Genomic DNA, 26,171 nt, shown 5'->3' with positions numbered 1-26,171 from the left:
CCGTTATCCACGACCGCGTCCGTTGTGACCAGAGAAACCGGAACGAGCGCTCTGCGCCGCGCGTACACTCCTGCAACTACTGCCACAAGCGCTGCGGGTCGGCAGCACGGCGACCGCCTCTCCGCCGCCGTCAGCTGTTTAAGCGGTGCCTCTAAAAAGAAGTGGACACTCTGCCACTCACTTACGTAACAGAAGATAGACATACTGTCTTCTATTACCTAAACTTTATTATTTTTTTTCAGGATACGCTTGCAGGGTAGCGCATTAAAAAAGAAAAAGAAAGAAACGATGCAGTACGCCGTTTTGCACGATCACGACTTTGCCAACAGTACAAATCTCACCACACGCCTTATCTACGGTCATAAAAGACGATGTAATTTTAGCAGCGATATAGCAGCACAGAAATATAATTTCGTGATCAGATAGACGTTGCGAGCGTTCAGGATTGTTAACTCTAATCACCTTTCTCAGGTGATGAAAACGCGTGAAAACTCGCATCCTTTATATGGTACGCACCAGTAATACCTTGAACCTGAGCACACGCATGGAATGTGCCAAAAAAGAAATCCGGGCAATGTTCGAGGACACAAATGCTAAGAAAGCACCACTGTAGTCGAAGTAAACAAACACGACGGCACGGGCGTTTCTGCTGTCTTGAGAGTGCCGCCACGAGATCGCCGCACGAGTAGGTGGATTTTCCCTTCTAGTACGTGCTGGGTTATCGTAACGACACACAACGAAAATTCACAGTCAAGGATAGAGCTTTCACGGGGGACGATTAACGTTCACCACGCCGTCCATGCCGACGATCACCACCAACGCCATGTTTGCAAATAGAAGGAGCCTGGCACGACCGGCATGCAACGCGCGCGACCGAGCTCTCCTCGACCTGTGATTGGTCTGTCGCTCCCGTCGTTCCCGAACGTAACGAAAAAGTTCAGCCCGGCTCAACTCCTTGCGTTGCGAACGAACACGAACGAAACGATCGTTCGGCGCTTCGTTGCTATGGTAACTCGTCGTTCCGACCGGTTGCATTCGTTCGTAAGGGTAGTGGTCGCTCCGAATGCAACTGTGTGAACGGGCCCTTTAGGGTCCTCAAAATTCGCGAGAAACCCCCCATTTGCCTTGGATGGCATCCGAAGGACCCTTCCTTTCCCCAGTCCTGACATTGATGTACCAGTAAAGCACAGTACAGGAGCTTGCAGGCCTTGTAAACAATAATGCAGACACAAGGATATGTTTGGCACATAGTAATCAGTGATGTGAATGGCCTAAACAATTTGGGAGCACCTTTCGGAGCAGCCAAAACAGTGTTTTGGAGCAGCAAATGTGGCCTTTGGAACAACTAAAACAGTGTTTTGGAGCAGCAAAAGTGGCTTTTGGAGCAGATATTCTTAGAAAATAAAAATAGTTGTTTTAAGTACTATACAAACAAAGGGCACTTCGTGTTGTGTTGTGTTCTGATTTGACGTGTTGTGGCGAAACTTGCTGCTTGTGTTTTTTCTGCTGAGACATCCTAGAAGTGTACAGTGCTATAGGCACTGCCGAGCAATTCCAAAAAACCACTTGCCGTTGTTTTACTGGTTCCCGACGCGCCAGATTTTTGTCAAATTAAGCAAACGTAAAACATGGATTGCAAGCGTCCCGGCTGGTGCCTCTGTCGTGCAATCATGTTCGCATGAGCGTGAGGGCAACTTCGGCAGGCTTACAGTTGCGTGAGCGGAGACAACGGCTGCTTGATTTAAACCGAAACCATGCCACTCCGCTCCGTCGCCAACTGATTCCTGAAATTGTATGTAAAATGTAACTGTCGAGCATACGAGAAAAAACAGTTTAGCGGCGCATGCTTGCCAGGCCGGCAAACAAGGTACAAGCTAAACACACAAAAAAAGAACCCGAGCGGATCGATGCAAGACGTCACGAGCCAGGGTCAAAAAGTTCTTGGAGCGCTTTGCACAACGACTGAACTCGAGACAAACAAGTGAGCAAGGTTTCTCTCGGTGGCCTTTCTTTCGACACGTACCCGGTACGTGAAAAATCTGCCGTGAAAGAAAGTTGGTGAAGAGAAGTGAGCTAAAGCAAAGAAGGCAGTGAATTCAGCGTGCAGACATTGCCTTCTTTGCTTTAGCTCACTTCTCTTCAACTTTCTTTCGCGGCAGATTTTTCACGTACCGGGGTATTTCTCGAAAGAAAGCCCACCGAGAGAAAACTAGGTAATCAATACATCGACACAGCAGTCTCCGAGTTGAAGAGGGATTTTTGTAGTAACGTACGATTAAAACAAGAACAGGAATGTTGGTGAACTTGCGGCGGTACTTAGTTTTATTTTAGGATGCGCCATATCTGCAGCGACGTGGGGACGGCAAGACCCGACGTCTTGCCGTCCCACAGGAGAGCTTCAGCTCACAAAGTAACTCCTGCCGCACAAAAACATGGTCTTGTTTCAAAGCATGACGGCATGGCCAGTACCCGACATCCTAGCTTCAGAGCGTCCGCACACACCTGCGTCTATCGTTGAAAATCTAAAAAAAAAAAAAAAAAGCGAGACGAGACCCACGAGACAATGAGAACGCGAGAAAAACCATGCAAGACCGGATGGACAAATGATGCAGGTTATTTTGAGTCGGGCGGCCGCTTGCGCCACATAACACATGCATGCTCAATTACGGTAATCAGTCTAATTTCGGTTTTGAAAGGCGACCGAAATAGGTTTTTTGGCGCAGGTTTGGCGCAGAATACCCATATTTTGGCAAAATGTAGCAGGATGTAGCAGGGTTAGCCCCTTGGGGCAGTTTGGCACAATTGGCACAGCAATCACATCACTGAGTAATGCCTCGGTGAGTGGCTCTGGGTCTGCTAAATTAGTGCCCAAACCGGAACAATTCTACACAGGGGCAGGGACGGTCAAGGAAGTCTGCAAGCTCGGGGAAGCCCCAAAAAGTACATTTGGGAATCCCCGTGCGGTCCTAGGAATACAGTTTGAGAACCTGTGGTTTAGACCGGTGGTTTTCAAGTGGGGGGTCCTTGAAGCCTTCGGTCAAACCGAGCAATAAAACTTTCTTTTTAGTGCGAAAGCATTAACTGTCTCATGGAGCGAGCCGACGTCATTGGTTTCAAGCGCGAAAACGGCACCTAGTTTCCCTGACCCCAAAGGTCCCACTGGCTGGCGCGCAGTGACGAGGCTCCCATTGGCCGCTGCGCACGTCAGTTTCAACAACTGCCGCCAGATCGCGCTGCGTGTTCGTGCCACCAGCGCACCGATAAAAGTGACCACCGCAACCCCATGCCCACTATGGGCCTCGCGCTGGTTAAAATGGACATGTTGGTGCACGCTTGGAGGCTTCTGCTCGTCTCGCCGCCAATAAACACGGCGCCCCCTCCATCATCTACATCGTCGCCGGTGCTTCTGCTCTTCTCGACGCCGACAAACATGGCACCGCCTCTAGCATCCACATCGTCAGAGGGGCTTCTATGCTTTCGCATTCACAACTCATAAGAACTGCTTAGGTGTACCTCGAGCTTTTTACTGGTGCTGGCTGTTCCACAGAGCTAAACAGAGTAAACCATGTACGTCGAGTGAGTAGGGCTGATTATTCTTTGTTTAAGGGGAACACAGGTCTTGGGAGCTTTTTTTTCTTAATTTCTGACCAAACCCAATGAAACTACACTAGCTTGTGCAGTTTCTATTGCTAATTTAAAATATCTGGTCACTTATTAAACCAATATATTAGTCATTAAGATTATTATAACTTGCCCACTTTTGTTTGCAAGAACAGAAAAAAAAAAGATCAACAAAACATTGTTTAGTAATACATGGCTAGATACTACAAAGTACAAAGAATACAATGTTGGAAGTGCTTTTGAGACTGAACCATTATTAATCGGTTTACAACACATTGAAGTTCAGAGTTCAATGCATAGCCACCAGCAAATAAAAAAAATGACACGTCACATATAGGCCTAATTTGAAGAATCTGCTCTCAGTGTTGTATGCTTTGCAGATTTACCCACATGTTGCAGAAAAAGGCTCAAGGTACACCTAAGCACTTCTTATGAGTTGTGAATGCGAAAGCATGCAAGCCGCTCGTCCGCTCCCTTTTTCGTCTGCTGCATACTTTTCGTCGCCGGTCAGCGTGCGCGCTCCCCTGGCGACCTTAAATGCTCCGTGTTAATGGCGCGCTGATAGACATGCAGCGCCATGGTGTGAGTGTTCGTGGGAACTGACGAGAGCAGCGGCCAATGGGAGCCCTGTCGACGCGCGCCAGCCAATGGAACCAAAGAATCGGAGAAACTATGTGCCGTTTTCGCACTTCAAACTGACGACGTCAGCTCGCTCCATAGGACCCCCAGTTAATGCTTTCGCATTAAAAAATGGTTTCTATCAGCCCTAGATGCGGAAATGTCCTTCCTGGAAATTTGCTAAGAGTCAAAATCTGTGCTCGGAGAAAGCACCTTTTTAGCATAAATTTCAATGCAAATTCAGCTTGCATAGTTATTATAAAATGATAATATGGTTCAAATATCGGTCTCCAAAATTAGAAACTTGGGAAATCAGAAGAGAAATAGTTGCAAATGTCAAAGAAATCATTTAAAAAAAAAATATATGTATATATAAAGTATATATTTTATATATTCTTAGGAATTTTTTTGTTTTGAGGGTTTATGTCTCCCCGAGCTTCCTTCAAAGTTGGTTTGCACACATAGTTTTCCTCGTTTTTACCCTTCTGTAATAGTTGCAGTCGTCCAATAACCCCCCCCCCCCAGATGGGTATAGTCCCCGATCACTTTCGCCAATCCAAAACGTCAGGAACCAGAGGGGTTCAGACAGTGAAAAATTTGTTCACTAGTGCCTCTGCTGCAGAGCTACAATTCAGCCAATGACTGCTGGCTGGGGATCTTAAATGTGAATCACACAGCATGCAGTCAGAACTACGGTTTCGTGTTTTCGAGGATAATTTTTCGGGGTTTATTTTTTCCCATAGTCTGTGTTTTTCGGTGGGTACTTTTAGTGCCGGACAAAAAATCGGCGTCTATTGGCACTCATAGGGAAGAAAACAGGACACGACTGTGGAATTCTGCAACCTTAAGAGAGCCATGCTACCCAAATATACTCCGAAAATGTCCCGGTGCCGATGAGAGAAGGAAACGAGATGAAGGATGTGGTACCCCAAAGAAAAAAAGTGAAAGACGTTTACAACTCCCTGCAATTGCCGAATCAGAGCGCAGCTTTTGAGGAAGAGGAGGGGAGGGTACGGTATGCTCCTCCTCCTCATCTGTACCCTCTTCTCCTCCCTCCTCATCTATTCCTCCCGTGCTCCTCGCCGCCGCCGCCACCTCCCCCCTTCCTCCTCCATTCCACATGGTACATTAGGAGAAACGTCCCCTAATGCAACGTGCGCATCACCACAGCGCAATATGGGACGTTTCCCATAATGCACCGCGCGGTTACGCCGACGCTGCTCAAGCCGGAAACGGGTGCCTAAGAGCTGCGCTCTAAAAGCAGCATAGCACAAAATTTGGTGCGGTGTGGGTTCCAGGTCAACATTGCTTTCTGCGAAGCTAAGATTTTCCTGATTCAAAAACAACTCTAATTAGAAATTTTACGGCTTTCCCCGATTTTGATAAAACTTGTTTGGGGGTTACCTTTCAGGGTTTATTGGTATTCCCCCAAAAGATACAACCCTTGTCATAACACAGAGGCAACAATACCATACTCCTCCGAGTCAAAGTCGGGGAGGATAGCATCTAATCCCTGAATCTGGAGCACGAGCTTCGGATCTGTGCACCGAGTTGCGGTGCGCCAATTCGCTCGTTCACCAGACGTAATGCACTGCGTCGACTTACCATGCGACTCTTTGGCTGTCTTGCGCTTCCTGGCCCTCATGGTGCGGTCTCCAAACTGCAAAGGCATCAGTGCGGGATCGTCCTCCCCGCAGTTCTTTTCCGGCTGAACCATGAAGCTCTCCATCTTCTTCACCAAGTTCGAGAATGTGGACTGCTCCAGCCTCTGGCAGACTCGCTCCACCAGAGGGCTGCGATAAGTCGTGGCGTCGCTGCTTTGATTTTTGCGCCAATGTTACAGGCCGATTACCGAGCAAGAAGGTTTAGTTTGGATACAATGTTGCTGCCCAATACTGCTTAGAAGACGAGGCATTTGCATGACATCATTGTTAGTGGAACTCCAATCCACCCCAATGCGCTGAAGTTTGACGAGTTGCCGCAGAGCGGCAGACACATCCATCACAACAGCTATGAGCATGCTCTGTTGCTAGCCTTCTGTGGACTAAAGTTATGACAGCGTCACGCATGCGCCGACCGTTTGGTGAAATTGGTCTGTTCAGAAAGAAAGCTTGTAAACTGCGGCAATGCAGTCATTACTACAGTCAACTCAGGTGCAGCTGCCAGGCTGTGTGCTCCACAGAAATTCTCTCTTGTTCTTGGCCAGAATGTTGATTTAACCGAACCTTCAGGTTGTGCCATAGCTGCTGAGGGCATTTTCAGGAAGAAACAAAATCTGCCTACTACTCATACCAATGCTTACAGTTATAAGAGTTAGTCTGCACGAGGTCACAATGCAACTGCCAGTGCCAAGTTGAGTGGGGCTTTTCCTTGAGATCCATGTGGACGCAAAAACAGACACAAAAACAAACAAAGCTGGTTGCTTACTAAGACAAACCACCTTGGCCATAAAAATCTGATAAACTCTGCTTGTCATGTTTTCCTTTTTCTCATTTTCCCTCATTGCTCAGATGCAGCCCAAGCTTGAAAGATTGCCTTTACAGGGTGTCTAACAAGTTGACATTTTCAAATTCCCCGAGTTTTCCAGGTTTTCCCTGAGTACTTTTGTGAAATTCCCTGAGTGACACAGAAATTTGTTTTAGGTCAAGATGGGCTGACACCATGTCGCCAGATGCTGTCACTCTCTAAAAAGCATGTTATAAAAAAAAAACAAAAAAACTACATAATACAGTTTTCATGGTAACGAGTAACTTTTATTAGATTCAAAAAGAATAGAGAACGGAGTGGTTAGTAAAATTCATAGCGAATAAAGTATAAAAAAAAGGTAAACTGAGGTTTATGTGACCCCCCCCCCCCCCCCCTTGACCTCCTGAGGGAGGGGGGGGGGGGGGGGGGGTGTCACGTGACCTCACGGTTATGCCGACGGTGACGCCGCTCAAGCCGGAAACGGGCGCCTAAGAGCTGCGCTCTAAAAGCAAATCGCAAGCAATAACAGGGAAAGAAATAAGTAAACAAAGATAAGGCGTTCAAAGTGCGATTGTTCAACCCTTGTCGACACACCCCACTTGACAAATATATTTTTTTGTTTTGCTCTTCATTTTGGGGCTAAGGAGTCGCGCAGCGACAGCAGTGTTCGGGGAAAAGAGCGCACGCAACCGTTCCAACAGCGGGCACTCCCTGCCCTCCCTACGCGCACGGGTGCCCTTCCCCTTGCTTTTGCCATCCTCCACTTTTTTGTCTTTATTGGTTGCTTTTTTATTTTTTATACAATTGCGTTTTCGCTGCGTATCCTCGCGTGCGTGTATGCTGTCTTGGCGGTCTGCCAGCCCTGCAACCCAAGCTATGTGCTCCCAGCCGGCGCAATCCGACCCCGGGAGAAGCGAAGGACGGCCGTGCTTCGTCTTGGTTCGTTACATCGAGTGTCCCCGCCATGGGAGCGATCGATACAGAAAAACAATGCGATTTTCTAGGGGAAGTTTGGACTGTTTCATATAAACAATAATTCGAAATACATGGGTGTGATATAACCGGGCTTGACTGTATGTTTGGCCCATTCCATTAATATCTGAAGAATTCTGAACTGTAAAAATCCATCTGCAGCACTTTAAAAAAAAAAAAAAAAAACCTGATAGAAGCACAAATTCCCTGAGTTTTCCAGACTATTCAAAATCCCTGAGAATTCCCGGTTGGTAGACACCCTGCCTTAGCCTCCCCCCCCCCCCCCCCTCTCTCAATCAAAACACACGAGTGTAAACTCTCCGATAACATTAAAGAAAGAAAAAACACTTAAAGCATTTTCATCACACTGGCAGTTGTCAGTGGTGCATATGCAGACACATTGGGCACTTTTTTGAAATCCTAAGGAGAAGAGATTAACCTTTTTCTCATCTCCAGATAGGCAAATATACTAAAAACAACCGTAATTTTTACCTTCCAGATTCTCTTAACTGTGGTACTTCAAAAAGTGCTCAGAAAATGTGGTATTGATCACAGCCACTCATTACCAAGAGTGCACTGCTCTGAGCCATTCTCTGAAGCTGCATATGTGCAAGTGTGGGCGTGATATACAAACAATAGTGTAATACTCTGACACATGCGAAAAAGCGAAGAAGTGAAACAAAAAGTCTGTGTTCCTTACAGAACAGAGAAAAGCAAAAAGAGGACACTGCCTCTTTTCTATGCGGGCAGAAACCGAGAGAGTGGAGGAGACTAGAGCGTCCGGCGACGACAGAACGCCGAGCTCTGGTTGGAATGATCAGTGGGTAGAGGCAGAGCTAGCTGCCTTCGTCTCCACTGCACTCGTCGAACGCATTCAAACGCGAATGCCCAGTGCCGGAATCCTAAGTTCTAAGGTATTTGAACAGTGTAGTGGTGACAAAAGATGCCTTTGTCCTCACTGCGCTCGTTGAACACGTTAGAATGCGGAAAGCCGGCATCCGGCATTCGACGAGAACAGCAGAGACGAAGGCAGCTAGCTAGCTTGCGCCTACCCAATAATCATTCCAACCAGAGTTCGGTGTTCTGACCTTCCCATGTTTTCTTGTCTTGTCCTCTCCCCCAGTTTCGGCATGTATAGGTTCTCAAATGTTTTAACCTTGAGGAACCCCTAATTGCCTCGATTGGCAGCCGAGAAAGCTCTTGCGGTCTGGACAATGATCCACAAAAGCTGCGCAGAAGCTTTACAGACCTTGTAAACTATAATGCACACACTGAGGAGTGTTTACCTCCTAGTTACGCATCAATGGGTGCCTCAAGAATGTTTGAATAGTACTTAAACTGTAAAATTGCTTTACTTAGACGCTGGTATGGTCAAATATATTTGGGAGCTTGGGGAACCCCTGAAGGTACTTTGGAAAAGCCCCGAAGGCACTTTGGGAACCCCTAAAGGCATTTTGAGAAACCCCTGAAGGTACTTTGGGGAACCCCTGAAGGCACTTTGGGGAGCCCCTGAAGGTGTTAGAGGGTAAAAGTGCTAAAAACAATGGACAAGTGAAAGGGACCAACACCATTAAGCCCTTTGTAATCCTGGTCTCTTTCACTTGTCCATTCTTAGTGCTTCTAAACTATGAATCACCAACTAGCCCAAGAGCACACCCTTAAGGTACTTTGGGGAACCCCTAGAGGTCCTTTAGGAAACCCCTAAAGGTACTCTGGGGAATTCCTGAAGGTACTTTGGAAAACTCGTGCTTCTAGAAACCCAGTTTGAGAGCCCATGCCCAAGGTTGGTGCCCAAGCACAATCTGCAAAGGAAGGTCAGTCACCCACAAAATCTGCCAAGATCAAGGGCAACGACGGAACAGAAGACTCACGTGAGCGGAAAGGTTTGCTGCGCCACGGGAGAAATGCCGGACATCTTCGAGAGCAATGACATCGTCGAAGTGGTGGAGCAGAAGCTGGCGTTTGACTCGTCGGGAGTGCTCGCCATCTTGCAGGACTGCTGACGTCCCGCGAGTGCGTCCCTCGGGGTTTTCAGGCCGGTCTGCGACGTGTAGCGCCACCGAGCAGGCGTCGGCGCAGGCGTGCCCCGAGACCAGAGGTTCTCTGCAGGTTGTGCAGAAATGGGCGCACTGTTCACCTCCCCACCGGCAATGCTGGTGCCAATGCTGGTGGGCGCACCCATCCAATGACAAACTAAACAAGCATGTTGGTGTAACGTTGCATACAAAAAAACAAAACATGGACACATGAAAACGCCCATTTCTGTCCTTCCGTGCCCGTAATATTGGAGGTTCATATTTCGCTCGAGTGTGGGGCACTAACTGAAGCTTTATTTGTGCTGCTAAATGTGCTCAACCGTAACCCCCACTGCAGTGCATAAAGAATGATATGTCCTTCCTAAACATTTTGGCTTCAAATAGCGAATCTCTAGGTCACGGGTTCTCAGACTGGGTTACTCCCGAAGTTTCCCCAAGCACCTGAATTTCCTCGACCTTCCCCGCATCAGAGTAAACCGTTTTCCTGGTTGAAGCAATATTTTTTGTGAATTTGTGCCAGCCATCGATGCACGGCTACGAGCCAGAACACCCAGTATTACGTGCACCACTGTTTGTAAGGTCTGGAGGTTCCCGCACTGCTTTACTTTCTCAATGCTGAGACCAGGAAGGGTCCCTCAGCTCTCGGTCTTGGAAAAGAGGGTTTCGTCTGCCAAAACAAAATTTTTGTGGTGACTGGAGGGCGTCCCCGTTACCATACCTTTGTTGCTTCGGTTGATGACGGGCTTTGTTTTTATTTGCCGAGCCCTGTCCGCGTAGCGCAGTGTTTTCAAGGTCTCCATCCAGTTGCTGGCAGTGGGACTGATGCAGGCAATCATCACCGTGTGACTGGTACCATTGAGGGACTCTAGAACGGCATAGAGGAGAGGACAATGTTTAATCATGAGGGGATCGGTGTTGCGAGTCAGAGCCAGTAACACATGCTTACAAGCTGAAGCAATGTCATAGCTAATGGCATGGCGAGTTTATATTAACTAGTATGCCACATGGACGTACCAGCCAGGAGACGAGTGAGGCAGGAGTCCCTGTAGGGAATGTGTGGAGTTTTGCCGTGGTGGGAGCAGAGGGCATTGATCACATTTCCCAGGGCAAGAAGTCCCAGGTTGATGTTCACACCTGCGTTGAGAGAGCGACAATCGAAATAAAGCCGAGGCGGTTTACAAGAGAGTGTCGAGGGTCCCGAATGGGCGTTTTCCACAACAAGGCTAAAGAAAAGGACTCTGATGAGCAGCGGTTTGCACAGTCTGCTCGCAGATGCAAAGAAAGCCGACATAAACTAATAAAAAGGGTGCAGCAGAACTGGGTAATGTTTACCTTGCATATGGTTAAACCCCACACAACCTACCAATTGGGGAAGTAAAAAATAAATAGGTATTCGGATGTAAAACATCGAAGAGGATGGGATAGTAGACAATAAAATTCAAAATTTCCTCGCAACACTATAGACGGTTTGCAGCAGCTGTGCATAGGTGCGGCCATAACCGACCTTCAGCTCTTGTTTCTTCTTATTCCATTTATTTCACTTCAAGCAGAACAGGTTATTGCCATCTTAGATTTGACTGTGCAAGCCCCCGCGGTTGTTGCCGCGTGGGAAGTCAACCTCCACCTGCTCGTGGTGCGCCCTGCCAGCTTTATTGCTGCAACGGAGGCTCTGGCGAAAACCCCCCCACCTGGGATGGGGAACCCTAGCACTGGGGTTCCGCATGTGGACGAGGGGGACAAAAAGGGCCTGGGAACCCTAGCTTACCCCATGGAAGCGGAGCCACTGAGGCGGGGTCCATACCAGGGGAAGCTATCATAAAGGTGGTGCCCCTCGTAACTTCCCACGTAGGGAGGTGCCCCCGCATGGTGGCGGGGGTGATCTCCAGGGGAGCCGAGGGATATAAAAGTGATCACTGATCGGCGGGGCTGGATGGTTCATGGTTGCCATTCAGTGACCGTCGGACCCGCTGTGAGACGCACTCATGTCTTAGTAGCGGAGCCGGACAGTGAGTCGACCAAGTGGGTACTTTTAGTACCACTGGTTTTCCCGGGCCGTTCCACTGGCTGTACAATACAATAGTTGGTTTCATTTATAACCCCTTAATTCCAATTGGCTTTTTCCTGAAATTTTCACTTGATCACATGATCCTATTCATTTTTATTGGAATTGGGTTAAGCCTGCGGTGCGAAAGCGGGAGCGGGCAGGGGACAAGTTTTTCTTAAATTTTTTACAAGAGCCCCGACTCAAAAAAATCTGTGTCCTCCCCAGCATTGGCCCTTGTGGAGGCTCGTCGACGCCCGCTTCAGTGGCTCAGCTTCTCGGTAAGACAAGAAAAGGTCAGCAACGTCGGCTGTAATCTGGCATCTGTGTAAAGTATCTACAACTTTAAAAAAATTACTACCAATAGAGTGGTTCAGGAAAAAAAGAGTCTCTTCAGGAACTGCCAGCCACGGCAAACATCAAAAAGCTAAATAACTATTGTTTTAATTAGTGAAAATAAACATACAATTCGAATTAAAAACTTGCTTAGTGGCATGAAAAGCCCCTAAATTGGTCAATCTTAGACACTTCTTAAAGCATGTGTGAAGCACGGGAGTGCTATAAAGTTCACAATCGTGCAGCAGGCACAAGGCTGGTGGTGCGGAAAAGAATATCACCCGCGTTGTAGTCTCCTGTAGTAACGACAAGCTGACATATTGTAGTACGTACTACCGTAGCATACCGCGCGTCTGCCCATTCCACACTAAGCGCCCATTCCCAAATTTGTAAGTTCTGAGGAAATACGCACAGCACATTAGTATGTAAATTGATGACCGGACAAGCACCCAACCCACATTTTTCCGCTATCATCTCTCAATTTTGAGTGGGCACTTGCCCGGTATTTGACGGTAGTAAGGTTGCAAGGTATTAAATATGTATATTATGAAAAGACGAAGCAGAGAAAAATTTATGGCAAATTGCTAGGCAACTGTGTTTACATACGTGAAATATTCTGGGATCACAAACATTCAGCGATACTCTCAGTTTCCAAAACCCAGACGTCTATGTTCACCACACTCTTCATCAGATGGTTTAAATGCATAACATGTGTGCACTCTATAGTTTTTCTTAGAATGAAGCAATACTACTGCTAATCGGGCCGATAAACCTGGCGATCTTCCAGAGCCTTCTATACTCTCGAGCTCCTCTCCCTCAGTGTGCGCAGGTGGTCCAGCTCCTCCTCGCCTACCCCTCTGGTCACACGACCTCCTCGTTAACCAATTAGCGCTGAGCACCTCGCTCCTCCTCTCCCACCCGTCAACCAATCTGTGTCGAGCCTTGCAGCCATGCTTTTATCTGGGCTTCACAAAATGCCGAACACCTAGCCAAAAAATGTTTCACATAAAAACAAATACAAGATCTTTACTTACTTAACTCGGGAGCAACGCTGCCCAAGAGCTTGAGCATGAGCATATTGCTTGTGCAGGCAGTGCGCATTTGTGAACAATGATGATGGTCCCATTGCACCATTATAATGTACCGTGTTTGTTCATTAGTTAGAGTGACATGAGCCCGACTGCCATGCTTTTCACCGCGTTTGCCTAATGTCGGAGAGGTGACGTCTAGCAAAGGTAAAGCGAGACATATGCCATTGTTAAAGGTGCTGATAAAAATGCCTTCACCACAAAATGACTACATAGCTAAACAAAGTAAGATAACTCATCTCAACAGCAGAACTGCTGCAGTGAGGTATTGCACAGCACATGTGCTACCCCGAGTTTGCACCAATTGCCCAAGTCAGGAATGCTAAATCAAGATTGTGGAATCTTCTACAATGCCATGCACAATACAACTCTCAGTTCAGAATGATATAATTTTTATTTTAGATAAGAAAAGTTTGAGGAGCTAGGGCAAAAGAATATGAAATTGCCTTCTGACTGGGCCTTAGCACCTGGTTACAGCACTTAGTACGGGAAAAGAAACAACAGTGATGGAAGTGGCATTTTTAGCTTTTGTAGCAGGTTCTGTAGCTCGCAAAATATTCGTTTGGAGCAGCCACTGACGCTTTTGGAGCAGATGCCAACGTGTGTTAGAATGTCACTTCAAAATTAAATGATGATTGCATGGCTATATGAGAGTCAATCTATGGTAATGATTGAGAGTTCATCTACCATACTGAACATATATTTCATCTGTCACTTGTGACAAGAATAAACGGAATGCAAAAACAACACACAGCCTACTTTTTAGAACTTTCAGGTCAGAGTGGTTATGGGGTGGCTGGAAGGGTAAGTGTGACGGACAGGAGCGAAGGGCTGCACAAAGTTGCGATGAAAACGACTCGCCTGCAGAGTGTTGCACCCTTCACAGTGGCGAAGATTTTCATCGCAACACACGTGCTGCCCACAGCGCGTGAGTTGAAAGGTCCCATAGGTTCTTTATATTTTGACTAGGGTTTTTGCAACTACACGAATGGCACACGTTTCACCCGTTAAATGAGTCATGTGCCTGAATTCAGCGATAAAAAGTCAGCAAAGAAAATTTTGGGGACCACTAGGGGAGCTGCAGCCATCAGGCGAGTCAGCAGTCCCAAAAATCTTCAGATCCTGCATTACAGTTTAAAACTGCTTGATCGGGGTCACGGGGTGTATGGGCCCCGTTCGCAATATGAGCTGCGAGGAGCTGACGAACGCGTCGGTTGACTGAAGTGTTTCAGCCTTTCTGCCTTCTTTCCTCCTCGCCACGTGAAAACGCAGCGCATGCACACTTGCGACCAATCTTCGCCGGTGGCGCCCGTTAAACTGCAAACGCAACCCCATGATTTCAGATGGACCTTCTCTACAATCTGGGCTCTCAAAATTTCAAATGGCTGAAAGACGAATCATAGCACGACACTTCAGTTGCAGCAAAATGCCGGCAATAACCATCATACGCACTAAAACGTCAATCAACAAAAATATGTTTCCCCTAACTTTTATGAACTCAAGAACACAAGATCCTAATATAAACTGCAAAAACAACCCCCCAAAATATTATCAAAGCCGAAATTTGTTTTAAAACTGACACTGCGCTTTAGTGGCGTTGAACCAGAGTTGAGTGAAAGTTCGCTGCCCTTTCGATTGACTGCATGCTGCACGAGAACTAACTTGACTACCGTATTTACTCAAATAAAGACCATTTTTTTTTTCTTTTCTTAGCATAGCTTTTTAAAACTAAAGTTTGACCTTCAATCAGGACCGAAGATGGTCGATCTATAATGGTACTCAGCATAATTTCCGAGCTAATCGCGCTAACGCAGGTGCTCCCCCATGCTAGAACACCAGTGTAAAGCGGTGAAGCTTGACGTGCGTGCTGGTGAGAGGCGGTAAAGCGGAGCAGGTGCCAAGGTGCACTGCGGCTACGGCACAAAAACATGCAGGAGACATAATAATCGAGTGATCTCATCAGGACTAAAAGACCATGGTCCTGTCTTATCACAGTAACCTCCATCCCACAATTTTGCAAATTGTACTCCCCACTTTTAGTTCCCGAAATTGACAACGTCGTCTGAAAATTAAGACGATGATGGGGCCAATGCGGTTGATGAGCAATCTCTATACTTCGCTTCGCTTTAAGCCGAAGCGCTGCCGACGCTACGAGCCAATGGGACCAATCAAACGGCATCAAAAGCGTGACATTGTGGCATTCGTCATCTCTCCGTAAGAACCCTGGTTCCCACAGAGTGTGGGAATCAGGGGTTCCCACACTCTGTGGCTAAGGGACCGGATTTGGGATCTTTTGCAGCCTCGACGGCCGGAAAATAAAATAGGTGAATATAGATCAGGAAAAACTGAATAAACAAACCTAGATATGCAATTAAAAAAAACAAAAAGTCCCGTTCGACTAAACATACAAAAAGAATTCAAGCTAAATGAATGCATTTAATTTATTTCAGAATCAATATTCAGCTAGTTAAAACATTATACACTAATTGTGACCAAGCAAACTAAAAGGGCACAAATTAAAGCACATAGAAAGTTTGGTTTACTCACATACAACAGAAGAACAGTAAGAACAGTAAAATAGACCTTATTCAGATTTGCCCGCCATCTATGGGACGTGGCGCCAACCTCCCTTCCGAAGCCATCTTTGAGGCGACGGGCAAAGTGCTGCCGCCGTTTGCAACGTGCGATGCGCAGCGATTGTTTGACTCTCGCAGTTCGAGAAACATTTTTGAAATATAGACGAAAGCACAAAAGCGGGCTCTTGACTGCTAACCTGGACTTGTTGGCGAATTTAACAGTTGCGCTTGCTCACTTCTCGAAAAATCGGGTTCGTGCTGCGGGAGAAGCTTTTTTATTTGTAGCCAATACTGTAAGCAACCGCTTTGATGAGCACTGGTCATATTCTATGGCTAGTAAGCATGAAATTTAACTCTATGCAACCGCGCTACCAGGAGGAACAGATTAAAATGTCGCTGACATTTATTAATGCATTTTCTCTCAAGGAGCCAAAGATATATGCACAAATACTGAACCTATTTTTTAGTATTATTATTATTATTATTATGATTATAAAAGGAAAACGTTTCCACTTTCCCTAAAATAGTGTTTTTTTTTAATACGTTACTTGCACCGCGGCGACAAGCCAGTCATTTCATTTTACGTTTTTGCGCCTCGCATATGCTTTTGTGAGTATGGTAGTGTAGATCTTCAGCATAGCTTTTATTTTTTAGCTGCAATGAAAATACTACTTTCATAAATTCGTGCTGTATCACACACACTCTTCATAATGATGTTTTGAGCTACTATTCGGTGATCTCGCCAAGGAACTAAATAAAAATGTATGTAGTAAATTTAATTTCATGTTTTTTGTTGTTTTTTTCGTGTGTGTGGAATCATACAGCAAAACTTCGTTATAACAAAGTTGAAGGAACAATCGTAATTATTTCGTTATAACCATTCGTTTGTTATAGCCAATGTCCATTTCTTCCCACTACTATTAGCAAGCAAGGGGAATTATGATTGCTTTGTTATATCCATTAGTTTGTTATATCCCTTTTTGTTATAACGAGGTTTTACTGTATTTGCAATATTCCTCAGGTTAAGACAACGGAGAAAAAAGATTAAACGTTCAACGCCGCCATCATAGAACTCTGCTATTCGGGTCTGCACACGCTGGGTCAAGGCGCACTGGGCGAAGAACTGTTCACATTCTTTAAACTCGCAGCCGCAAACGCCAAATAAAAACAAACTCGCACGGCGGCTGACGGCCCTGCTAAATATATCATACAAATCGTCCTTGCGCAAAAAGGCATAATAAGTTGGTCAGGCAAGTTAACGCAAGATTCTAAAACAGTGTGTGAATCGGCCTGCTCTGGTGCTGGAATAAAGCTCATTTTTATAAAAAGAGATTCTCAGTAAAACCACTGAAAACAAACTTTAGCTTAATATTCATAATTTATTCACGAGTGGCTGACACCATCAATACACAAAAAAAAAAAGAACACACAGAAAAAAACAAAAAAAACAACAACAAGAATGTGCACGAATGTAACGCGGGGAGAGGAGTTCGTACTGCGGCGGGCGGCGGGGCGGTGGTGAAGCCTCAAAGATGGCGCCGAGCCTCTGATAGTGCCCGTGGCCACCGAGAGATGGCGCTAATAATGAATAAGGTCTATTAATTATGACAATATGCAATAATTACAACACAGGACACCGAGTACTATTTACACAAATTCAAGTCTGTTACATCATGCCGCGGTGGCGACGCGTCGGGCACACTTCCGGTCTGGGGCTGTGGCCAGAAGTCACCGTATGAGACATGCATTCCTGTGTTCTTTTGGAAAAAAAAAACAGGCAAAACATCTGCCTTCTTGTCAAAATGCTGCGACGGGGGCAGTACCAAAAGAGTCGGGAAAGGTTTGAAGGTCAGTTTTCGTGTGTTTTCTGCCTGCTCGGTTCATCCGAGAATGGGAATGGAGGCTGTGAAAAGGGCAAACCAGATGCTGTCGAACTACAATTACTTGTGTGGGCAACACTTTGGTTTGAATTCACAGATACACGTGGTCGCCAGATGCATTTGTTTTGTTCCAACATGAACAAGGGAAAACCGCAAAGTTGTCCGGACCACCAGTGAGTTCAGTGTGTCTTCAAATTCAAACGGCCGCCTAATCGTTCGAACTGTCGTCTGCTCTTTCAAACTTGTCTGCTTTTTGTCGTCGGCTCAATCAAACAAAAGTGGCTCGTAAACCAAACTTTGACCCGGTGATTGCGATAAGAAGTAATTGCAGGTCTCAAAAGACTTTTAAGTAGGCTCGGTGTAAACAGTGGATACAAGATGTTGATCATTGGCACCAGTGGCCATTACCGACTTGTTACGCCTGATTCGCTTGGTCTCTTCCCACTTCCGATTTTCAGTATCAACGTCGATCATCGCCGCTACTAGTGCCACTAAATAAGCTACGCTTCAGAGTAACGACACTTGGCCATGTTGTGTCTTAAAATTATGGTTGCCAGTTATCTGAAATCACAGGAAACGCTTTTCCGCCCTCCACAAATGTTTAAACAGTTCGCGACAGCTCTGTCGCGTCACTCAGCACGAGTGACGTCGCAACCGAAAATAGCTAGAAGAATCTCATTATGGTTTTGGCGTTCATTCTGCGGCGTTCACGCGAATGAATCGCCGCACGTATAACTATGCAAAGTTTAGCGGCGTAACGAGCCTTCATAATTTCGTTCAGGCGATTAAAGTGGCAGGATATTATTATGAGGACGTAGAATCGACAATTCCTACTCAAAAAAGAGTATGCGGACTCACACAGATGCTGACAACGTGACATTCCAACGGTCTGTTAAAGCGGGACGCGGTGCTTCTTGCCCACACTCCATTGTGCATGCGTTCGAACAGTCGTCTGCTCTTTCAAACATGTCTGCTTTTTGTCGTCTGCTCGTTCAAATGACAGCGGCCCATAAACCAAACATTGACCCAATAATTGCAATAAGAAGCAAGTGCAGGCCTCAAGACACTTTTAAGTTTGAAGGTTGGTTGGGTTAAGTAGGCTCAGTGTAAACAGTAGATACAAGCAGATGTTGATCACTGTTACCAGAGGCTATCACAGACTTGTAATGCCCGATTCTACTTGCGATTTTCCGTATCGACGTCCACCATCTCAGCTACAGTCCACGCTTTTGCAGCCCGAGCGACGTCGCGACTGAAAATAGCGAGCAGAATCTCATCATGGGAGTCAGGCTTTAGCGCCCATTCTGCGGGGTACACGTGACACAAATTGCCGCAAGTCACGTTATTCACGCAAAGTTTAGCAGTGAATCGAGCCTCGTTAATTTAGCTGAAGCCACAAGTAGTCGGACATTGTCAGGAGGACGTAGAATAAACCATTCTAACGCGAAAAAGAGCACGGGGACTCGCACCGACGATGACAACATCCCATTTCAAAGGTTTGGTTATGGGCGACGGCGAGCTTCTTGCCCACCCTCCATCGCGCATGCGCGGTGCAGGTGGCATCCGCTAGGGGCACTCCGGTTTGTTTGTAAACATGAGTTGGTATATACATGGGAATGGTAATGAATTTAAAGCTAGTTACACAGACATGGAACCAGGGACAATGAGTGATAATACTCAATATGACAGGGCGCAATAAATATTCCACGGAATACCTATCAGCAGCTAGGATATGAATCAGAACAAATACGATGCGTCTTGTGCGCGTCGCGGTGCCATTTCTTTATTGTGCACACATTTTTGTGCCCGTAGCAGCGGACCTACTGGAAGCGTGCCAAGAGGCGGGCATCATTGCAAAGATCGCTGCCAGCCACGTGTCGGTCAGAAGGCTTCTGCGGGCCGCACCTGGCACGCCGGTTGGGGCGTGGAAACCCACGGGCTAAACTACCATATTTACTCGCAGAATGAACACACTTTTTTTTCCGAAAAATCAATGCAAAGTTGGGGGGGGGGGGGGGGGGTGTTCATTACGCGAAGTGAAATTTTTGCGTCCATATTTACTCGCATAATGAACAGACCTCTTATCCTGAAAAATCAACATAACTTCTTATCTCTTTGCCCGCGGCACGCGGCCCCGTAACCAAATTAGGCTGTGCAAAAAAAAAAAAGCCCCTTTTTGTTTTTTCTTTTAGTTCCGTGGTTTTTTTTTTTTTTGTTTTTTTGCCGCCTTTTGCAAGCTGTTTTGTTTGCATAGGCGAGGACTACTCCGCTTCTCTTTCTTACCTTCTTGCACGCGACCCTGCAACCAAACTGCGCTGTGCAAAAAAAAAAAGCACTTCTTTGTTTGTTTTTTTCCTCTTAGTTCTAAGGGTTTTTTGCTTAGGCAAGGGCTTCTCCGCTTATCTTTCTTATCTCCTTGCGCGCGCGACCCCAAAATCCAGACTGGGCTGTGCAAAAAAAAAAAAAAAAGCTCCTCTCCATGTTTTTTTTCTTGCTTCCATTGAATCTTTTTTTATTTTTTTAACACCTTTTGCAAGACGTTTCGTTCGCCCACGCTGCCCATGCATTCGCGACCTCGCTGCACCAGGAAAAAAAATTGTGTTCATTTCGCGCGCGTGGGGGAAGGGGGACAAAATTTTGACGTCGGAGTTGGGGGTGCGTTTAATATGAGAGTGAAAAAAAAAGTTGAAATTTTGAAAGCCGACTTGGGACGCTATTGGACGCCAGCTCCTTTTCGTCCACTAGCGTCTCTTGGTTTCGGTCATTAGTAAGGGTGTGTCCCTCTCTACAGCGTCATGTCGTCTCCAAAAGCTTCCTACCTCCATGGTTCGAACCTTTGACTATGCTTTGACCTAACGTGAAACGATGTACACAACGAGTAGAAATGCTGTCAAATACATTTGGTACCATTTTTCTTGCCTTCTACTTCTTTCAATATTTAAGTCAAGCAATAAAATATTTTTTTTTTTGTCTAAGCCTATTTTGGTGCAGGTGTGGTGCAATTCTAAGCAAAAATGACATTTTGGCGCAAAATGTAGCAGACTTCTGTACACAGTGCAATTTGGCGCAAATGGCGCCGCACTTCCATCACTGAAACAAACGAAGAAAAAAAATATTGCTCACAAACACCGACGGGACATAGATGCATTTTGAGTAATGTGGGTAGAGCAACAAGTTAGACCTCCGTGGACTCACCTTCCTTGCGCCTGGCTCCGACACTTTGAGTGTTCTTGATGGTTTCTGACCCTGCCAGGTCCACCAGCTGAAGCTTAGACATGAACAGCGTTCTGCAAAAATTGCAGTGCTCAGATCAGCCCAAACACAGGTTTTTATGCTACCACAACTTCCTTGTGGAAACATAAAAAATATACAACACAAAATTATAATGGCTCCCTGCAGTTCAACTACCGCGATATCCCGAGTCGTCACCCACCATCTAGCCACCTCGAATTTATCAGAAAAGGAGGGTAGGCGATGTCTCAATGGGACCAAAAAGAAAGAAAGAAGCTGAATTTCTGTTAGAAATCGCGTCCCATGGGCGATGTAATCGAACAAGAGCTTGAATTGTGAGCGCCTGCTATTTCATGAAGGAAGCAATCGACAATCCATTTGTCCAACTGTCCGTCCGCGCATTTCCAGCTATTTTTATGTGACCTAAACACAAATTAGGTTACCCCGCTACTTTTAGCGGGAAAATTGATGTTACCTGACCTTAGGCCACGTGACCAATACACCAATTCAGTTTCTCCCATAAATTTGACGGGAACATTGATGTCACGTGACCTATGCACCAAGTGTTTCCCTGTCCCATTTAGTGGAAAAATTGGCGTCACATGACCCAATGCACAAGCGTATGGACGAAGTCCGGAAAGGCTAGAGAAAGCCTGTTTTCCTGTACGTATTTTGTGTGGCCAGACACAGTGACAGATTTAGCTGGCCGATTCAGGTTGTGCTAGCAGACGACCCCGCAAAAAAAAAAAACAAATCGGCCAGCACCCTTTAGACGAGGCGTATGCCATCTGTAAGCAGCACTTCTCATTATGTGTGCATTGTCTGTAAATGGCCCAAAACCGGTTTCTGTCTTTTAATGCGAAAGCATTAACCGTTCCATGGAGCGAATCGACGTCATTAGCTTTAAAGCAGCGCCAAACGGCCCCTTCCCCTGTCCCAATGCCGTCTGTAGCAGAAATCTGATGGATAGGCTCCCAGTGGCTCTCGTGCAGCGTAGTTCCACAAAACGCCACCAGGGAAGCCCGCTCTATGGCAGTGCAGGCGCAGCGCACGCAGCGGCCCGGTCGCCGATAAGAGGTGCAGCAGCGCAGGCCTGGCAGCAAAGCCTGCCCAGGCAAACTCCGGAGAGGGTGCATGGCAGAGCCCAGTGCGGCGCGGCCACCTCACGAGTGCGCGCTCGGCCGTCGGAACGTGACCGTTGTGCCACTACGCCGCAGATGAACTAAGGGAGCGGAAGAACGCCATTCATGCTTTCGCATTCACAACTAATAAGAAGTGCTTAGATGTCCTTGGATTTTTCCTTCTTTTGATTGAGGCAAGCTTATTCCTAGTTTTTGTTTGCCATAAACTTCCACCACCTGCTTGCACCTCTATAGTAAATTGCAGCACGACACGTTGAGAAATTGATTTTTGCGGGCAGTCTAAACTGCCTTAAAAGCGTTGCCGTATTTGCATGAATATAACGAGAGGACAAATTTTGATGGCATAAAATATAAAAAAAAAATATTACCATTATACACGAACTGATGCCACGTAATGCTAGTGCACTTGAGGAGGAGGAGGAATAAACTTTATTATGGTAAGCCTTAGGTGCTGATGTCTGGACACCCGCCTGGTGGGGGGTTTTCTCTAGCCCGGGATACCCTGGCCTGTGCTGGTCACTCCTGCCCTCTCCACCAGGCTACGCTGGGAGGAGGTCGGGGCTGGTCAGCCGTGCTACACACTGCTCGTATGTGGATAGGGGATTCGGAGTAAGGGATGGGGTTAGTTGACACTCTCATACTAGATGGCATAGGGTGCCAGGGTGGGGACAGTATTTACAAGAAGCGGGGTATAGGAAAGGGTACATGGCGTGACGTAGGGCATTGTGGGGGTAAGAATTAGTTTGTAGTCGTCGGATGATGGTAGCTCTGGCTCTGGATAGTTGCGGGTGGGGTGCTGGATATTGTTGGTGCCCGTGCCGGTAGTGGGCGAGTATATCGGCTTATTTTTGAAGTGTGGGCTTGAGGTTGTCTTGAGCTTGGAAGTCTGCTCCCTCTTGGGAAACGGCCCAGTGTGTGTGGACGCGGGCAGTGGCGTGTGCTGCCTCTTTTCCTTCGAGATTCGTGTCCAGGAGACCAGACAGTGTGTATTTCTGGAAGCTGTTTCAATTGTTGTAGGATAGCCAATGCTGGTTGTGTTATCCATCCGATGAGGAAGTTGCGGCATGCAGCTTGGGAGTTGGTGAGTATAGTTAGATCTTCTTCGCCAGTGGTGGCGGCTATGGCGATGGCAACCTCTTCGGCTGTTTCTATGGATGCCGTAAGGGCCGTGACTGCTGTTAGTTCTTTTCCGCTGGCGTCGGTCACACTGGCAGCGTGGGTAGATTTGGGGGGGTATGGAGATGCGTCTGCATAGTGAGTGAAGGGGAAATAGTCGTACTGTGCACGGATGGCTCGGGACCTTGCTGCTCGTCGTGCCTTGTTGTATGTCGGGTGCATATTGCGTGGGATTGGTGCCACTTTGATGGATTGTCATATGGCTAGGGGAATGCATGTCTTCTGATCTTGTTCTTGTGGGGTTGAATATCCTAGCCGGTGGAGCGTGGCTCTACCCGTGGAGGTGAGCTGGAGGCGTGTATGTTGTGAGAGTCGATGCACTTCTTAGATTTCTTCCCACGTGTTGTGGATGCCTACTTGTAGTTTCTCTGTTGACGTTTTGGGGGGCAATCCCAGTGCGGTTTTGTAGGCTTGCCGTATCGCAGTGTTTAGTTTGACTTGCTTGGAGGGTTTTAGGGCTAAATACGGAGTACCATATGATATTCGGCAAATGAGGATGGCTTGTTCGAGGCGAAAAGTACTACCTGTTTCTTGGAGGCCAAATCTTTGGTGAGAGACGCAATGGATGAGGTGCACGAGTTGTGCGAGAGTTTGTTGCAGGGGAGGATTGTTTGGGCACCCGATCCGTATTGGGGTATGGTGGGCCCCAGGTATTCGGAGATGGGGTACGTTGGGGACGGGTTGACTATTGATGCTGAGTTACGGATTGGGTATGGAGTTGGCGCATTGTTTAGGTGTTCCTTTGCATAGTGTAAGTAAGGCGGATTTTTCGGGGGCACATTCCAGCCCCTGTGCTGGCAGGTATTGCTGTGCTACTTGGATGGCAGCTTGGAGGGTGTCTTGTTAGTCACCTATGGAGCCCATGGGTGTCCAGAGTGTGAGGTCATCCGGATATATGGCGTGTCGGAGGTTGGGGATCGTTTGTAGTAGAGGAGGCAGCTCCTTCATGCCTATGTTGAAGAGTAGTGGAGATATATCACTGATCCTTGTGGGGTTCCTTTAGGTATAGTTTGGAAAATGTCGGAACGGAGGTGCCCGATACCCACTGTTGCGGTGCGGTTGGTTAAGAAGGAGATAATGTAGCTGTAGAGACGTTGGCTGCAGTTAGTGGAGGCGAGATCTTGAAGGATTCATTGGTGCGTTATGTTGTCAGATGCTCCTTTGATGTCTAGTGCTAGGATTGAAAATTTGTGGTGATTTGTTAGTTTGCCTATGATGTCTTCTTTCAGCTGAAGAACATCTTGGGTTGAGAGATGTGGACGGAATCCATACGTCGTATCCGGGAAGTAAACGTTTTCCTCAATGTGGGGTGAAAATCGGTTGTGGACCATATGTTCTAGAAGTTTTCTGACACAGGATGTCAGGGAGAGGGATCATAGATTTTTGGGGTTTAGGGGTTTTCTCGGTTTAGGTATGAGAGTTATATCTGCATGTTTCCATTGGGAGAAGAAAGAGCAAGCTGTCCAGTGATTGTTGATTTAATGTAGTAGGTTTTCAGGGGCTCTTGGGTCGAGGTTTCAAAGTAGTTTGTTTGGAATTTTGTATTTTCCCAAGGTGGTGTTTCTTGTGAGGTTGTGCACTGCGGCTTCGATTTTGGTGATGGACAAAGGTTCACCTAGTTCTGGATTAGGGGTACCGGTGTATGGTGGAAGAACTTGTGGTAGGTTTGATGATGTTGCTTCGAGGGGTTGTTTTAGTTCTTGTATAAGGTCTTGCTCAGTGCCTGGGTGCTTGTGTATAAGCCTTCGAAGTTAGTGCGCCGTAGTTGATTTGAATTCTTTTGTTCCCATGAGGGAACAGAGCAGGTGCCAGGTGCGACGAGCTCCCAGTGTTCCTTGGAGTTTATTGCAAAATTGAGACCAGTTTTGTTGGCTTAATTGGCAGGCATAGGTTTCTGCTTCGAGCGTTAGTGTGGCGATGCGGATCCGCAGCTTACGGTTTGTTTTGCGTGTTTTCCATCGTTTAAGGAGTCCGTTTTGGGTGTCCCAGAGGTGAACATCAATCACTGGGTTGTCTTAGTTAGCGGTACTTCTTTGGTGTGTTTGGCGGCTTCGGTGAGGAGCTGGATGGTCCATTCTTTTAGACTGTAAATAGGGTTGGTGGGGGAGTTTTCTTGAAATTTTTCCCAGTTAGTTAGTTGGGCCATGCCAATTCGCTGCTGGCTGTTTTTGCGGTGGGGGATTTGGAGTTGAATGATGTAGTGGTCATTACCTAAGGTTTCTTTCAGGCAAGACCACTGGCGTCTTTGATGTTATAGGTGAACGTGAGATCTGGGGAGGTGTCTCTTGAAACGCTGTTTCCGATGTGGGTGGGGCTATGGGGGGTATTGCAGAGGTGGAGATTATTTTGTTGTACAGATTCTTGTAGTTGAGTGCCTTTTCGGTTGTTTTTGAGATAGCCCCAGGCTGTGTGTGGAGCGTTAAAGTCTCCTAGGACAACGACTTTGTGACCTTTGGTGCGTTGTCGTACATGTTTCAGTAGGTGGTCTATTTCAGAGAGGGGTGAGGTGGGCGAGTTAAATATATTTAGAATATAGAGGCTGGTATGGGTCTTCTTGTGGGGCAGCAGTTCAATGAAAGTGTAGTCTATTGTGGTGGGAAGGGCATGTGGTTGGGCCGTTTGGGTAGTTTGGACGAGGATGGCCGTTCTGAATGTGGGGTCTGTGGTGTATGATGTGTATCCTTGTAATGTAATGTGGTTGATGTCAGTTTTTGTAGGGCAATGATGTCAGGTGAGTGCTGCTGTGTAAGTGGAAAGAGTGAGGCTTGTTTTCTTCGGTACTATCTGCAGTTTCATTGCCATAGGAGTAGCGAGGGTGGATGCGCTGAGTCGTCCTTAGGTGGACTGGAAAGTGTCATCGTCGGATAGGATAGTGTGGGCCGTGTTGTCGTGGTTTTGGGCGCATTGCGGTGCTTGGGTTTTTTGTGGGCTTTGCGTTTGGTTTCTTCGATGTCTTCGAAGCGTCGTTCTAGGGATGCAAAACAGGTG

General features: G+C 46.8%; 1 protein-coding gene across 1 annotated transcript in view; it reads right to left on the bottom strand.

Annotated features, from left to right (window-relative positions):
- Positions 1–4,870: 4,870 nt before the first annotated feature.
- The window catches only part of LOC8028332 (chromosome-associated kinesin KIF4), a 32,503-nt gene continuing 11,202 nt past the window's right edge, over positions 4,871–26,171 (bottom strand). The window contains exons 5-10 of the mRNA XM_042290297.1: positions 20,830–20,921; positions 10,728–10,847; positions 10,432–10,578; positions 9,549–9,780; positions 5,845–6,032; positions 4,871–4,896 (exon numbers count right to left, since the gene is read on the bottom strand). Coding sequence (XP_042146231.1) covers positions 4,871–4,896; positions 5,845–6,032; positions 9,549–9,780; positions 10,432–10,578; positions 10,728–10,847; positions 20,830–20,921 — 805 coding nt within the window. The remainder of the gene's footprint in view (positions 4,897–5,844; positions 6,033–9,548; positions 9,781–10,431; positions 10,579–10,727; positions 10,848–20,829; positions 20,922–26,171) is intronic.

The sequence above is a fragment of the Ixodes scapularis genome, unplaced genomic scaffold (assembly GCF_016920785.2).
Source record: "Ixodes scapularis isolate PalLabHiFi unplaced genomic scaffold, ASM1692078v2 PGA_scaffold1__304_contigs__length_218370807, whole genome shotgun sequence".
Lineage (NCBI taxonomy): Eukaryota > Metazoa > Arthropoda > Arachnida > Ixodida > Ixodidae > Ixodes > Ixodes scapularis.
The sequence above is the reverse complement of the archived record's forward strand: the minus strand, read 5'-3'. Positions and strand labels throughout refer to the sequence as shown.